The 15,683-nt window shown below is 41.5% G+C and overlaps 1 protein-coding gene across 1 annotated transcript; it reads left to right on the top strand.

The window, feature by feature from the left end:
• Positions 1-14,670: 14,670 nt before the first annotated feature.
• Positions 14,671-15,678, top strand: LOC114320932 (protein FAR1-RELATED SEQUENCE 5-like). The gene has a single exon (XM_082876054.1). It carries the CDS (start codon positions 14,671-14,673, stop codon positions 15,676-15,678), a length of 1,008 nt encoding a protein of 335 aa, XP_082732180.1.
• The last annotated feature ends 5 nt before the right edge of the window (positions 15,679-15,683 follow it).

Raw genomic sequence — 15,683 nt, 5'->3', positions numbered from 1 at the left:
GAGATAATGGAGACGACCCTGATAAAAGATGGTTGAGAATCCGTACTGCCATAACCACGGTGTTCAAGAAACCGATATATCGGATTCTTAGCGAAATAAGAGATGAGCCTTTCGTCAAGTGGCCAACCAAGCTAGGAGAAGCCCAGAAGGATTATGACGAAAGATCGCGGTGCACCTTCCACAAAGAAAAAGGGCACCGTACTGAGAATTGCACGCCATTGAGACAACACTTGGAAGAGTTGGTGGCAGCAGGCCACTTGGATAAATATATTGAAGGAGGGACGCAACCAGCCCCCCAAGATCACAATAACCCCAACGGAATGCCAATCGACGGCCCACCTCAAGGCATTATCAATGTAATACATGGAGTCTTTGAACCTGAGTGTGTATGCGAGCTCAGGGGATCAATCAAGAAGGCTGAGCACTTTAGAGAAGTGTTAAGTGCACAACCTGCCATCAAGAAGGGGAAGACAGAGGCAACAAATGTTATGTCTTTTTCGGATAAAGACTTGGATCGAATATACTGTCCTCACAATGATGCCCTAGTCGTCACTCTCCGAGTCAAGGATTTTGACGTCAAGCGGATTCTGATTGACCAGGGTAGTTCATGTGAAATCATGTACTACGACATATTTAAACAACTGAAGCTACAAGACAAAGACTTGGCGCATGCAGTTTCTCCCCTAATTGGATTCAACTCCATGCCAGAGTGGCCCGTCAGCAAAATAATTCTTTCGGTCAGAGCAGGAAGCGTAACAAAACAAGTGGAGTTCTGGGTATTGAAGGTCCCCTCCATTTACAACATCATCTTGGGCAGAACATGGCTGCACGCCATGCGTTCGGTGGCGTCATCCTACCATTAGGTAATGCGGTTCCCCAACGACACCGGTATAATTGAAGAAGTCTATGGAGATCAGATCATGTCAAAACAATGTTTCGCTACGGTAAATGGCAGCTGCGCTGCCAAAGGATACGTTCATTCGGTGGAGGAACCTGAAAGTAATGAACTATTCGCGGACGTCGGTAAAGAGGCTGATCAAAAAGCGGTGGAGGACTTGGTAGAGGTAAAAATAGATGAGAAGAACCCGGATAAGTTCTTCTTACTTGGCTCATCGTTGTCCAGCGTTGAGAGATTAGAGGTCTTGGAATTCTTGACCTCTATCATCGAAGTGTTTGCCTGGACGCCCTACGACATGCCAGGCATTGATCCAAACTTCATCAGTCACCAACTCAATGTCCACCCATCCGCCAGACCAGTCATTCAACGCATACGCAGATTGGCACTCCACCACGCCGAAATAGTGGCAGAAGAAGTAGGCAACCTGCTGGAAGCAGGAGCAATTAGAGAAGTGCACTACCCAAGATGGATCTCCAACACAGTCGTAGTGCCAAAGAAAAATGGCAAATGGCGAGTCTACGTCGACTACAAAACAGTCAACAAGGCGTGCCCAAAAGACAGCTTTCCTCTACCCCGGATAGATCAACTAGTGGACCTGACGGCAGGGCACAACCGACTTAGCTTTCTGGATGCATACAGAGGCTATCACCAAATCGCCATGCATGAACCAGACCAGGAGGTCACGTCTTTTACAACTCCAAGAGGACTATACTGTTACAAGGTCATGCCCTTTGGCCTAAAGAACGCAGGGGCGACATTCCAACGGATGGTCACCAAGATGTTTGAACCATTGTTAGGCAGAACAATGGAGGCTTACATCGACGACATGGTGGTCAAAATCAAGGATGAGAATGACCGTCTCAAGGACTTAGGAGAGATGTTTGAAGTCTTGAAGAAGCACAAGTTACGCCTCAATGCATCCAAGTGCGCATTCGGAGTAGGATCTGGCAAATTCTTGGGCTTCCTTGTGACCAACCGGGGTATAGAAGCAGACCCCTCCCAGATCAAAGCAATCCAGGAGTTGGAGAGACCAAACTCAGTCAAAGAAGTGCAACATCTTACCGGCATGGCGGCTGCGCTCAATCGGTTCATAAGCAGGTCGTTGGACAGACTATGACCATTCTTCCAAGCTTTAAAAGCCAAGTTTGAGTGGGATGTAGAATGCGACCAAGCTCTGGAAAGCTTGAAGGAATATATGTCTTCCCCACCAATGCTTGTTATCCCAGTACCTGGTGAAGAACTCTTCTTGTACCTTGCAGTCTCTCAGCACGCAGTTAGCGCAGTGTTGGTTCGTGCAGAAGGAATACAACACTTGTCCATTTTTTATGTCAGCAAGACATTGTTGGGAGCCGAAACAAGGTACTTGCCCTTGGAAAAATTAGCATTGGCTTTAATGATGGCCTCCGGGAAATTGGCACACTACTTTCATGCCCACACCATAGTCGTCCTCACAGCCTTTCCACTAAAAGCTTTGTTTGAAAGGGCGAACTTTTCTGGGTGAATTTTGAAGTGGGCAGTAAAGTTGGGACAATTCGACATCAAGTTCCAACCCAAGACCGCAATAAAAGCCCAATCTTTGGCAGACTTCGTCGCAGAGTTTATTCCTGGAAGTCATCATATCTGCCCAGTCGACCTAACTGACAAAACCGAACTAGGGACGGAAGTTGACTCCGGAATAGCGCAACCCCTAGTAGAAGGTAGTCAATCAAACTCCAAGGCAGACCAGACTAAGGAAAACAAGGAAGAAACAAACAAAGGCTCACCAACAATACAATCAGATGACAAAGGGCAGACAGCAAGCATGGACCTTGAAGAAAACACCACTCTTGACCCCACGACATCATCTGACCCCTCCACGTGTTGGAAGTTGTTCGTTGGAGAGATGTGGAAGCTCTTTGTGGATGGAGCATCCAACCGGCATGGTGCAGGGCTGGGCATAGTCCTCATCTCCCCAGACGGCCTGGTTGTAGAGCAAGCAATCAACCTTGTCTTCCCAGCATCAAACAACGAAGCGGAATATGAAGCGCTTCTCGCAGGACTCAAATCAGCATGCTATATGAAGGCCACCGAACTAATGGTTTACAGCGACTCACAGCTGGTGGTAAATCAAATTTCTGGCGACTATGAAGCAAAGGATGATAGGATGGCCAAGTATCAAGAGTTGGTCAGAACAGAAATCAAGAAATTTGAAGTAGTAAGGATAGAACAAATCGGCAGGGAGGAAAATAGCAGAGCAGACGAACTAGCAGTCTTCGCCTCAATGGCAGATCCCTCCATACCTCATCTACTACTAATCGACTACCTACCTAGACCAAGCATAGAAGACCCCGAAGCAGAAGAAGTATGTTGCGCAGAATTAGGCCCCTCTTGGATGGATCCCATCATCCTGTTTCTAAAAGACGGCATCCTACCAGAAGAGAAAAAAGAAACCAACAGAATAAGGGCGAAGTCGCAGCGATTTTGGCTATCTCCATCTTTGGCATTATATAAGAAGTCATTCTCAGGGCCTTACCTAAAGTGCGTTCACCCCAGCAAAGTAGAAGCATTCTTGTTCGAAATACACGAAGGAGTGTGCGGAAGCCATCAAGGGGGAAGGTCGCTAGCTTACAGGGCCATTTCATAAGGTTATTGGTGGCCATCTATGCAGGCAGACTCAGAGAAATATGTGAAGAAGTGTAAAAAATACCAGAAATTTGCACATCAAATACATCAACCAGCTAGAGAACTCCTACCATTGACTAGCCCATGGCCTTTCGCAATGTGGGGCTTAGACATAGTAGGACCACTTCCAACAGCACCCGGCAACAAGAAGTTCTTTCTCGTGGCAACAGACTACTTCACAAAGTGGGTTGAAGCAGAAGCATTGGCATCAATCAAGGAAAAAGATGTGAAGAAGTTCGTCTGGCAAAACATCATCACTCGATTTGGCATACCAAAGGCCCTAATCTCAGACAATGGCACTCAATTCGATGGCAGAATCTTCAGAAGCTTTTGTGAAGAGTACAAGATAGAGTTCTACAATTCTACACCGGCATATCCTCAAGCGAATGGCCAAGCAGAAGCATCAAATAAAGTCGTCTTGGATGGACTTAAGAAAAGACTAGAGAAGGCAAAAGGCAAGTGGACGGACGAACTTCCTCATGTTTTATGGGCTTACCGCACCACACCTTGACGATCAACAGGAGAGACACCATTCTCCTTAGCCTATGGAATAGAAGCAGTAATCCCACTGGAAGTTGGCCTCCCCACAGTTCGAAGCGAAAACTTTGATCCAGACTTAAATGGAGAAGCCATAACATTGGAACTCGACCTTACAGAAGAAAGAAGAGAAAAAGCACTGGTTCACATTGCTTCATACCAACAAGAGTTGATTAGAAAATACAACAAAAAGGTGCATCCAAGACAATTCAAGATCGGCGATTGGGTATTGCGCAAGGTCATGGGAAACACCTTGGTACCAGGAGATGGCAAGTTAGGGCCGAACTGGGAAGGTCCTTACAAAGTGGTTGGGTTAGCAGGCAAAGGGGCATACCACCTAGAAGACAAGGACGACAAAGCAATCCCTAGGCCATGGAATACAGCCAATCTCAAGTTGTTTTATTTTTAGCTTTTTCTCTTTCAAACATATGTAATTTTCTCTTTCCTCAATAAAACAATCAATTCTTTTTCAGCATGAGTTGTTCTTTGTAAAAGTTAGTTTTAGTGAAGATAGGAATATTACAAACCTTTTATTCTAAGTTAGCTGGAAAAAACTAACTTAGAGGTTGGCTGGAATAAACCAACACCCTTTCTAAGCCCAGGATAAGGATCTAGGCTGCAGGACGTTTGGTCGAAATAACCAAACATTGTTCTAAGTTAGCTGGAAAAAACTAACTTAGAGGTTGGCTGAAATAAACCAACTCTTGGTACTGTTCAGCCGAAGTATGAGTACGGCTGAAGAGTGGTTGGCTGGAATAAACCAACTCTTAGTACTCTTCAGCCGAAGTATGAGTACGGCTGAAGAGTGGTTGGCTGGAATAAACCAACTCTTGGTACTCTCCAGCCAAAGTAAGGGTATGGCTGAAGAGTGGTTGGATGGAATAAACCAACTCTTAGTACTCTTCAGCCGAAGTATGAGTACGGCTGAAGAGTGGTTGGCTGGAATAAACCAACTCTTGGTACTCTTCAGCCGAAGTAAGGGTACGACTGAAAAGTGGTTGGCTGGAATAAACCAACTCTTAGTACTCTTCAGCCGAAGTATGAGTACGGCTGAAGAGTGGTTGACTGGAATAAGCCAACTCTTGGTACTCTTCAGCCGAAGTATGGGTATGGCTGAAGAGTGGTTGGCTACAAAACAAACTCTGTATACCCCTCAGCCGAAGTAAATATATCGGCTAAGGAGTGGTTGGCTGGTAAGCATAGTTTAACCAGCTAAAACCGGAATAAGAGTTCAAACAAAATTTTCATTCAAAACATTACAAATGCAAGCACACGAATCAAAACCGGAATAAGAGTTCAAGCAAAATTTTCATTCATTGAAAAGCCACTACAAAGAATGGGCATAGCCCGGTTACAAGGACAAAAAATAACAAAAGAGAAAAAGTACATAATCAAGAGAAAAGTTCTTCAATTTCGGCATCAAAAGCTGCATCAGCATCAGAACGAAGACCGGTTTCAGGAGGGAGCTCGCTCTCGGTTGCCAGGGTGGTTTCGGTTGGAACCACGGTTTCACCTGGTAGTTCATTAGTCAGGTCTTCCACCGTAGGCTCCAACCGAACTGACGGGTCCGCACTAACAACCGGAGTATCTTCAGAGATAGAATCTTCATCAGAATCTGAGTCTCCAAGAAACTGCTCTTGCATGGCATTAGCATACTCCACAAAGGAGCTCGGTATGAAGTAGGCTGGAGGGTTGAAAACCTCGGTCTGTGGATCGTGACCGAGCTTCTCAACAGCCGCCCTCCAGCCGCACTTGAAGAACAGCTCCTTGGCAGCATTGCATTACTTGGCATAAGCATCCTCTGCCTTCTTGAAGCCTTGTTTGCCGGCCTCTTTTGCGCTCTCCTTCACTTGGGATATTTCGGCATCTTTCTTTCTTTCGAGCTTCACCAGCTCGCGCATGTACTTGTCCTTCAGAGCTATGGCAGCCTTCTGCCTTTCTACTTCGGCCGAACTAACCAGTCCGGTCAGCCTGCTGTTCTCAGCTTGTAGCTCGGCCATTTGCTTCTTGATGTCTTCTACCTCGGCCGACTTCACTTCGGCTTCTGCCACAGCTTGCCTTGTAGTTTTTCTGAGTTCTAGCACTTTCTTGTGAGTGTTGTAGTTTTTTTGAATTGCCTGGCAAAAACAAAGACTTCCCATGAGCCGAAGTAAAAATTAAAAAACTAGACAGAAAAACGGACAGAGCTGCTTACCAGGATCATGGACTTTGTTGCAGACCGAATGGACTTTAATTCGGTATTTAGCTGCTTTTGGTGGTGCTCCATATCCTTGGGGAGGCACACACTCTTGGCCAGGCTAAAGGCCAACTGGTGATCTTTTTCGGCGACAGCCGAATCAGCATCTAGGATATCTCGGTCGTTGAAGCTAAGCTTTGGTGCCCAGCTGGTGATAGTTCGGTCGGCAGGCTGCGGTTGGGGGCTCGGTGGCAGAATCGGTGAAACAGCAGTCTCATCTTCTACCAAACTTGGTTCAGACTCGGTGGTTCGGGCGCGTTTGGTTCGGCGCGATGAAGATGGCTGTTGAGAGGGGAGGGCCACAACGGTAGGCTACGTTTGGCTTGGTAACGGTACTTCGGGCCTATTTGTCTCGGTCAGAAGCGCCCTTAGTCTGTTCTTCTTGGCTATTTCCTCTTCAGCGGTTAATGGAATTAATCTTATTTGTGGCAAGGTTGGGTCCGGCTCTGGGGCGTCTTCGAGAAGAAAGTCAGTTACTCTAGCTTTACGGTGACCACTGTATCGGTAGGTCGGCTCGAATTTCAGCAATTTGGCCCAACTACGTTCAGGATATCGTAGTGCGGCTCGCAAAATTGCAAGGTTTGGATAGCTGTATAACGAATGAAGGTGGGCAGAATCTGCGACGGAAGAAATTGTTAGTTCGGTTAATAGACTAACAAACCGAAATAAAAAAAATACAAGAAAGAAGACCGAAGTCAAATTACCAGGCTCTCCTTTTTTCCAATTTATAGGTCGGCCAGGAATTGGGGCTTGAAAATCCTCAAAGTTCCCAGAGACCCAGAAAAAATCGTCGTCGTTTAAGTCCTTATCCGGTGTATATTTAATTATCTTCTCTCGACGGTGGCGTATCCTAAGGTAATAGACCCACCCATCTTCTTTTGAGCCGATGGAGTATTGATGGAAAATTTCGGCCAGGCCAAGATTTAGTCCGGCTTGGCGGTTTAGTTCGGCTATTCCCATGATGATGCGGTAGGAGTTGGTGGACAGTTGGGTAGGGCATAATCTGGTCTGCCTAAGAAATTCACAGATCAACGGTTGAACCGGAAACCGTAGTCCGGTTTCTATGATGGATAAAAGGGTGAAGGGGACGAAGCCTTCATTGTCCCAGGGAATGACGTCTTTTTCGACCAGGACCAGATGGACGTCGTCAGGTATTTGGTAGTCTTTCCTGAATTCGGCTAGGCCGCCCGGAGTATTTACTAAATATCTATACTTCCCCATCTATCGTATAATTTAAGAATAAGTTATTTCGGTGCAAATATTGTGCTCAGTAGCTCGGTTGAGCGCACACAGGAGTGCCTGGGCAACCTAAGTCTGCAAAGTAAAAAACAAAGGGGTTAAGCACAGATCATAGGACCGTGCTACAAATTAAAAGCAAGGTACAAGAGCCCTACTTCGGCCTTGTGAACTGGTTCTACCTCGGTTCATCAAAAGGTTTGGTAGCTCGGTTTGAGCAGGTTACTCATTAGACCGGTTCATCGTCTGGGGACAGCTTTCTGAGTTCGGTCTAGAAAATTAAGAAAGCTGGCTTAGCCCCGAAGGCCTAATTCGGTTAAAATTTGAGTTTTGTTACTTCGGTTAAGCCTCTAGGGGCAACTTTCTGAGTTCGGTATAGAAACTAAGAAAGCTGGCTTAGCCCCAAAGGCTTAGCTCGGTTGAAGACTGAGGTTCCAAGTTTAATGTATTCAAACTTCGTTCGGTGATCTTATTTCGGCTAAGGTGAATCAGAAGGTTATTTTTTGAAACTGCTGTCATCCCTACAAGTTCTAGTTCGGTTATTGTCTAAGGGGATCTACCTATATAGGACAAACAGTATCCTAGTTCGGTTGCTACATGATTTTGGATCCAAGACTGGTTTTCTACAGGATAATTCATACACACATGAGTTCTACTGATTTTTTCATGAAAATACAGAAGCAAAGCAGAAATGGAAGAACATGTTTTGCAAAAATACAGTAAACCAAATGCATAAAGCAGATGTGAAAGCAAAAACAAGGGAGGGAAAAGGATTTGCTTACCAGATTGAAGGAGAGGGAACTAGAGATGGAGCAGTTGCAGCAATGAAAAGCACGGGCTTGGAAGTGAAGAAATGGAGGCACAGAGAGAGAAGACGAAGAATAGAAGAGTAAGTGATTCAAAAATGAAAGGATAGGGTTGTTTTGTGTAAAGGACAAAAGGCAAAAAGGGCGGGACTGTTCAAAAATTTCGTAGTACGAGGGCGGCGTGACAGCTGCCCCCAGCCTATCAGAGCCCGCCACGTGTCATTGGAAAGGGAAGCGTTACAGACGCTGTGATTGAAGAGACGTTTTGACCGGACAAACAGAGCCCGGAGTGAAAATAGCTCGGCTTAAAAAGCTTAGGAGTTTTTAGCTCGGCTGGAGAGGCTAAAGGGTTTTTTAGCTCGGCTGGAAAAGCTTAAAAACTCCAGCCCGGTTAGTAGACTGGTAATCCCAATCATGCTGTGCAGATAGAATTAAGGGGCAATTGAGAGGGTAATTTTTGGTGAAAATTGGGCCGAGCTGTGAGATGGACTTTGTGGCCCAAAGTACGAAGGATTGTGTAAAAAAGGCCGAAAAGTTACTCCGGCCCAGGAGAGATAAAGTTACTTCGGTTCAAGAGTGATAAAGTTACTCCGGCCTAGAAGAGATGTTGAGTTACTTCGGTCCGTGCAACTTGGAGTTAGGCCGGTCTCAGAAATAGTCCGGTCATGATGTATTCTGGGTAGGTCGGTTGGGATGTTGCTATTCAGTAGATCGGTCCAAACACACCATGGTTCGTGTATGGGAGAATCGAGATATGGTGCAGCAAGAGGAAGAACCGAACTACTGTTAGTACGGCCTACTCTGTGACTCAGTATAGCCAGGTTTATCTCGGTCGTATGGCAGTTCGGCCGTAGTTAAAACCATCCCACTCGGTTTAAGCAGTGGGGGGGGGGGTGTAAAAGGATAAGCATTATCCTTTAGGAGTATGGATCCTAGGAGGACTCTGCATGGAGAAATAGCAGTCCTGCTAGGATTGTGCCACTCGAAACCTATAAAAGCTCACAAGCATCACCTTGGAGGAGGTAACATAACACAACATACAATTTTGCTTCCTGATTACATTGAGCTTTGTCTATTTGTCAAGTTTTCTGACTTAGGCATCGGAGAGGTTTCCGGCACACACCCGCCGGCTAGCTCACGTTTGTGTTTTTAGGTGACAAAGCGACGTCGTACGGAGGAGCGTGGACTTAGTCAACACATACGAGGAGAATTATTTCTTCCCCGTATAATGGTGCAATGCTTGCTAAGCAAGGATGGTGGCTTCTAAAGTATCTGGATACCCTACTGCGTTAGCTATTGAAAGCAAAGTATTTCCCACAAACTTCTTTTCTGAAGGCAGAAGTTGATACAAACCCGTCTTATATGTAGAGGAGCATAATCCATTCTCAGCCCTCTATTGGCAGTAGTGGTTTGCTGGAGGGTTGGATGTGGTGAGAGTATTTGGATTGTTGGTGATAGATGGATTCCTAGGCCTACTGTGTTCCAGGTAATTGCTCCACCAACTAATTTGTCTGTTGATTCTAATGTGAGTTTGTGTTAGGATTGTGAGACACTAGAAATCAATCACACACAAATAACACAAGAGATTTAACATGGTTCGGCCTTAAAGCCTACGTCCACGGGAGAGTAACCGATTATTACTATAACAATGGAGAGATTACAAAAAGATTACAATAGAGGAAGAGCTCACACCATCCTCGCTCATTCACTCACCCGTCTCCCTCTCTCACATAGAGAGAGACGGTCTCTTTGCCTCATATCTCTCACTCTCTATTGGTTTGCTCACTATCTTTGGTTTTCTCTCTCAATTCAACCCCTCCTTCTCACCTCAATTTATACACAATTGAGGGATATTCTGATTGGTCACCACCTACCCCTTCCACTAGCTCCATCCACTAGCTAATGGGATAAGTGGAGTGGGAGAACCACCTTCAAGCTAATGGAGGAAGTGGGTTCTCTAATGGAGCTCCTCACACGGGGTGAGATATGAGATATCCAACAAATCACCCCCTCAACCCATGTGAGGTGATCCACTGTACACACTGCTGCTAATCTTGTTACACCCAAATTTCAACATAGTCTGCATCTCCTCATTGAGACGTTTGTATCCCCTGAAGCTAGAGACAACACACCAGAGATACAAGAAGAGGGGGGAATCCTACATCCTCAACTCAACTCACACCACTCTTTGATTTGGAGAGAGCCTCTGCTCCTATCTCCCACAGATCTCTTCCATGCTTCCTGTATCGGATGTCTTCACCTACTATGCTTGAACTTGCATAACCAAGATATCCTGCACCCCTTGATTGAGATGCCCAGCACCCCCTGCCCGAGATGCCTTGCACTCCTTTGAGTGCTCTGTGACACTACAGTTCTTCACTGATTTATTTGTTTTCCTAAATTAAATTGGTTTAGTTGATTTGGAGTTCCAACATTCCATACTAAATTCGTGAATTTTTAAGTTTAAAAATTAAAAAAAAAATTCATGATTTATCATTTCCAATTCCATATGATTTAGAAAAAGAAGAATGAAAAAGATCTTTCTTGTGCATTTTTTCTCTAACCAATTCTTTCTCTTATCCAAAAATCTTAACTATCATACATTACACATTCTCCAAGTCATTTATGTCATCCTCATTATATATATATATATATGAAACAATTGAATATTAGTTTATATTTAGTTTCTTGCATTCTTTAAACAAATTCTTTCATCCTTTAAGTACACCATTTTTTTTTCTTTTTTTTACTTCTGCCCACCTTTTTTTTGTTTTTTGTGCATTTCATATATATATATATATATCATTTCAAAAATGTTTGAGGGCCCGAAATCCCGTTGGCTCGAAACCCAAAACGACGTCGTTTTGGGTTTCATTTTTTTTTTTGTCTTTTCTTTTCTTTCTTTCTTTCCTTTTCTTTCTTTTTGTTGTTGCTTTTGAATACAGAGGAAGAGAGGAGAGGAGAGAGAGAGAGAGAGAGAGAGAAGAGAAGAGGAAGAGAGAAGAGAGAAGAAGGGGAAAAGACGATGATGGCGGTGATCGCCGGTGGGTGTCACCGATCGTCACTCACCACTCTATTTTTTTTTCTGGATCTGGAGCTGTAAATGAAGGGGGGGAAAAAAATTTGTTGGCTGTTGGCTGTGTTGATGAAGATGTTGATAATGAAGATGTTGTTGATGAAGATGTTGATTTTTTTTTTTTTTCTACTGGATCTAAATCTAAAGGTGAGGGGAAGAAAATAAAAATTGTGATGATGATGATGATGATTTGTTGGTTATTGATGATGTTGATGCTGTGTTGATGGTGCTAGGTTTGATTTCTTCTCTTCTCTCTTCTGTTGATGGTGCTGGGTTTGCTGTGTTGATGGTGCTGTGTGATGATTTCTTTTTCTTTTTCTTCTTTTTTCTTTCTTCTCTCTTGTGATGATGCTGTGTTGAGTCAGAAGAAGAGAAGGGAAGGAAGAAGGCAGGGGGAGGAAGAAGAAAAGAAAAAAAAAAAAAAAAATTTCAAAACGGCGTCGTTTTGAAATTCGAGGCAGTCGAGCCATGGGGAATTCGGGCTCTGTAGCGGGATTGATATCAGTTCCCCCTCTACTTTTTACTTACTATTATTTGTTTTTTTGCTTATAACCATTTTTTGTTGTGAAATATTATTTCACTAGAATTTTTGTTCAAAATTTTACCCAAAATTGATGTGATAGTGTCATTTGTATAACAAAAAATATGTCAATGGACTTTTTATTATAAAGTGATAGATTAAAATCCAACCAAATCATTATTAATATATTTCTTTTTTTTACTATTTTTTTTTATTAATTTTACGGCCATAATTCCATTTAATCTATTTTTTCAAAATTGTTAAATATGCATAAATATGTACGTTTTATTATGATAAAAAATTACTAATGATGTCTATTCATCAAATTAAAAAGTATTTACATAAATAAATTGGATAGGGACTCTTCAATCAATGTTGATTGACATAAATCTAACATAGTCTAAGTAGTTCGATCATCTCATAAAATTGAATTTTTTTTTTAAAATACCCTTACATTTTACGGTCAACTTAAATTTATCATATTTTATCAATTTATAAACCGTATTTTACTAATATGAGATTATTTTTCCTAATGTACTTACTGAAATAAATATAAAAATTTAAATATTTTATTTCATTTTTTTGCCACATCATCTTTAAAATAAAGAGAGATAGAAGATGAGTGGGAGAGACGACAAGCGACAAAAAGATTGTTATATCACTTGACATACTATGCTAGGATGAATTATAATTACAAATTTTGTAGATAACGTAATTATACTTGACCGAAAGTATAATTTTTGTAATTTTAGAAAATTTGTTTCTTTTAATTTTACCTTTGAATTATTATATATCTATTTGTTATTTAATACTTAGGACAAAATATTAACAGTAACAAAAAATAAAATAAAATAAAAATTGTGTAACTAATGTTATGTTTGGGATGTTATTTTTCTGATTAAAAAGTCAAGAAACTAAAGAGTGCTAAAATGTGTTTGGTATGTACAAAATAAATAAATAAATAAATAAATAAATAAGAAGCTAAGAAATCTTTGTACCAGTTTGAAAAGACCAAACAATTCTTATGAGTAAGTGAATAGGCGAGTAAAATGAAAATTTTAAGTACTATAAGAAATAAAAATATGACATCACTTATTTGCATTTTCCTATATAATTAAAAAACTCATTCTTAAATACATTCATTTTTTTTATCTCTTAAAAAATTCAAAAAGTCACTTAAAAAAATAATTTCTAACTCTTTTTGTTAAAATAAAAGTTAAAACTTACTTAATCTTATTTATTTTTTAAATTATTTTACAAATAAATTTATCAATCATTATTTAATCCTGTGCATAGCACGGGTCATTTGCTAGTTTATAATAAACTAAATGTTAATTAAATAAGGAAACAAGGAATTATGTTAATTTCTCGTTAGACAAGAAAATAAATACAAAATTATCAAAAATATAAAATTTGAGTTAAGCCCAAATCTGCATATTAGAAAGCAATAGAAATGCGCTAAAATAGACGTTGCTAAAAACGAACTTCTCAAAATAAAGATACTTCAAAAAAAAAAAAAAACTGTTCTAAAACAGCAAAATCACTAATTTGAAGGCCTAAACGAAAGAATTTGGCTAAAATCTATTGTTTGATTTAAAACGCTGTTTTCGAGCAGACTATCAAATTTGAGATAATTCCAAACTCGTCACAAATGTATCACTACAGCTCCGATTTGTAGCTCGAATACAGCCCCCCCGAATCCCTCGAATTTGGAAAAGGTGAGTTTTGAATGTTTGGCTCAGTTGCAACAACATTGGAGAGGAGAGGAACCACGCGCGAGAAATAGAAGAAGAAAAGAGAGGAGAGGAACCAGTTGAAGAAGAATAGGCGAGAGCGACCACCGCCGAGGTCGACCGGTGCTGACACTACCGACCTAGGTGACCATCGGTGACCAGCGAAAAACTTTGCCCACCGTCAGTGTTGTTCGTCGACCAGCGAAAAACTCTGCCCACCTGGTGCGTTTTTTGTGTTTTTTTTCTTCTGATAAATTTATATTTTTTTGTTGGAAGAATGGTTACTCACCTGAATCTGAATTTGAATCTGGTTCGTCAATCTGGTGCGAAATACCACTCCGTCAATATTTCACTCACCTGAATCTGAATATGGTCCGTCAAGTTATAAATTTTTTTGTTTTTTACTCACCTGAATCTGAATGTGGGGGATTAGAAGAATGGTTATCCATGTTTGGGTCTATGTGGGTAGACGATTTCAATTAAAAAATATGTTTGGGGGTCTATGTTTGCTCTTGTTGAAGTGAAATCTAAATTTGCTGAATCTGTGTGTATACTGTGGTTGGTTAATCTCTTTATCTCTTAATCTCTTAAATTTGTAGTCTCTAATCTGTGGTTGTTTAATCTTTGTGATGTCTCTAATCTGTGTGTATACAATCATGTTTAGATTTCACAAATCATGTTCTGTGGTGCTTTGGTTAATCTCTTAATCTGTGTGTATACAATCATGTTTTGGTTGGTTAATTGTTGAATCTGTCTGAATCTCTGAGTCTTGTTTAACATCCACTTGAACCTTATTTATGTGAATATGTGAATCTCTGAATCTGTGATGTCTGAATCTGAATGTAAGTGGTGTTTAACATCACTGAATCTGAATCTGTGAATCTGTGATGTCTTTAACCTTATTTATGATTTGTTGTGCATTTTATTTTGCTGATTTTATACAAATTACAGTAGAGTGTTTCACACAATGGACATTGATTCAAACAATCCTACATTAAGTGGGGGTGAGGAAGTTGAGAAAGCAGAGAACAATCCTTCATTAAATGAGAGTGGTGAAATTGAAGAACCTAAGAAGGGGATGTGTTTTACTTCAAAGCAAGAAGTGCACAAGTTTTATGAAAAATATGCTAAAAATGTTGGATTTGCAATAGCTTACAGAACACAGAATGTTGGAGCGGATGGAAAGGTGAAATACTTTGGAATTGAATGTACTCGAGCGCAGAAGAGGACAAAAAGATCAAAAGTAAACCCCCTGAAACCATCGTTGTCATCAAAAATTGATTGTAAAGCTAAGGTAAGAGGGACTTTACAACCGAATGGAAGATATAAGTTAACTACAGTTGTGCTTGAGCATGCGCATGATTTAATTCCTAGCGACTCACGCCATTTTCCAATGAATAAGAGGATTCGTACTCTTGTGAAGAAAAGATTAGAAATAAACGATGAAGCCGGAATAGGGGTGTCTAGGAATTTTGATTCTATAGTTGTTGAAGCGGGGGGATATGAGGCATTAACATTTGATGAACGAGATACAAGGAACCACATTCAAAATGCTAGAAGATTGAGGCTTGGGGTAGGAGATGCCGAATCAGTTGCATTCTATTTTCATAGGATGCAACAAGAAAATTCAAACTTCTATTCTGCAATTGACTTTGATGTAGATGGTCGCATACGAAACTTGTTTTGGGCGGACGCAAGGAGTAGGACGGCTTATAAAGCATTTGGGGATGTTGTCTCATTTGACACCACCTATCTCACAAACAAGTATGATATGCCGTTTGCTCCGTTTGTAGGAGTTAATCACCATGGACAATCAATCTTGTTTGGTTGTGGGCTATTATCTAATGAGAACACGGACACATTTGTTTGGCTATTCAAAGAATGGTTAAATTGCATGTCAGCCACTCCTCCAAAAGCTATTATAACTGACCAGTGCAGAGCCATGCAAAATGCCATACAAATTGTCTTCCCATAAGCTCG

Source organism: Camellia sinensis, chromosome 6 (assembly GCF_055761805.1).
Source record: "Camellia sinensis isolate YWXY chromosome 6, ASM5576180v1, whole genome shotgun sequence".
Classification (NCBI taxonomy): domain Eukaryota; kingdom Viridiplantae; phylum Streptophyta; class Magnoliopsida; order Ericales; family Theaceae; genus Camellia; species Camellia sinensis.
Note: the sequence above shows the minus strand (reverse complement) of the source record. Positions and strands in the feature narration are given on the sequence as shown.

Bases quoted from the DNA above. Each gene is read 5' to 3' on its own strand.
- LOC114320932 (XM_082876054.1), top strand. From the start codon at position 14,671: ATGGACATTGATTCAAACAATCCTACATTAAGTGGGGGTGAGGAAGTT.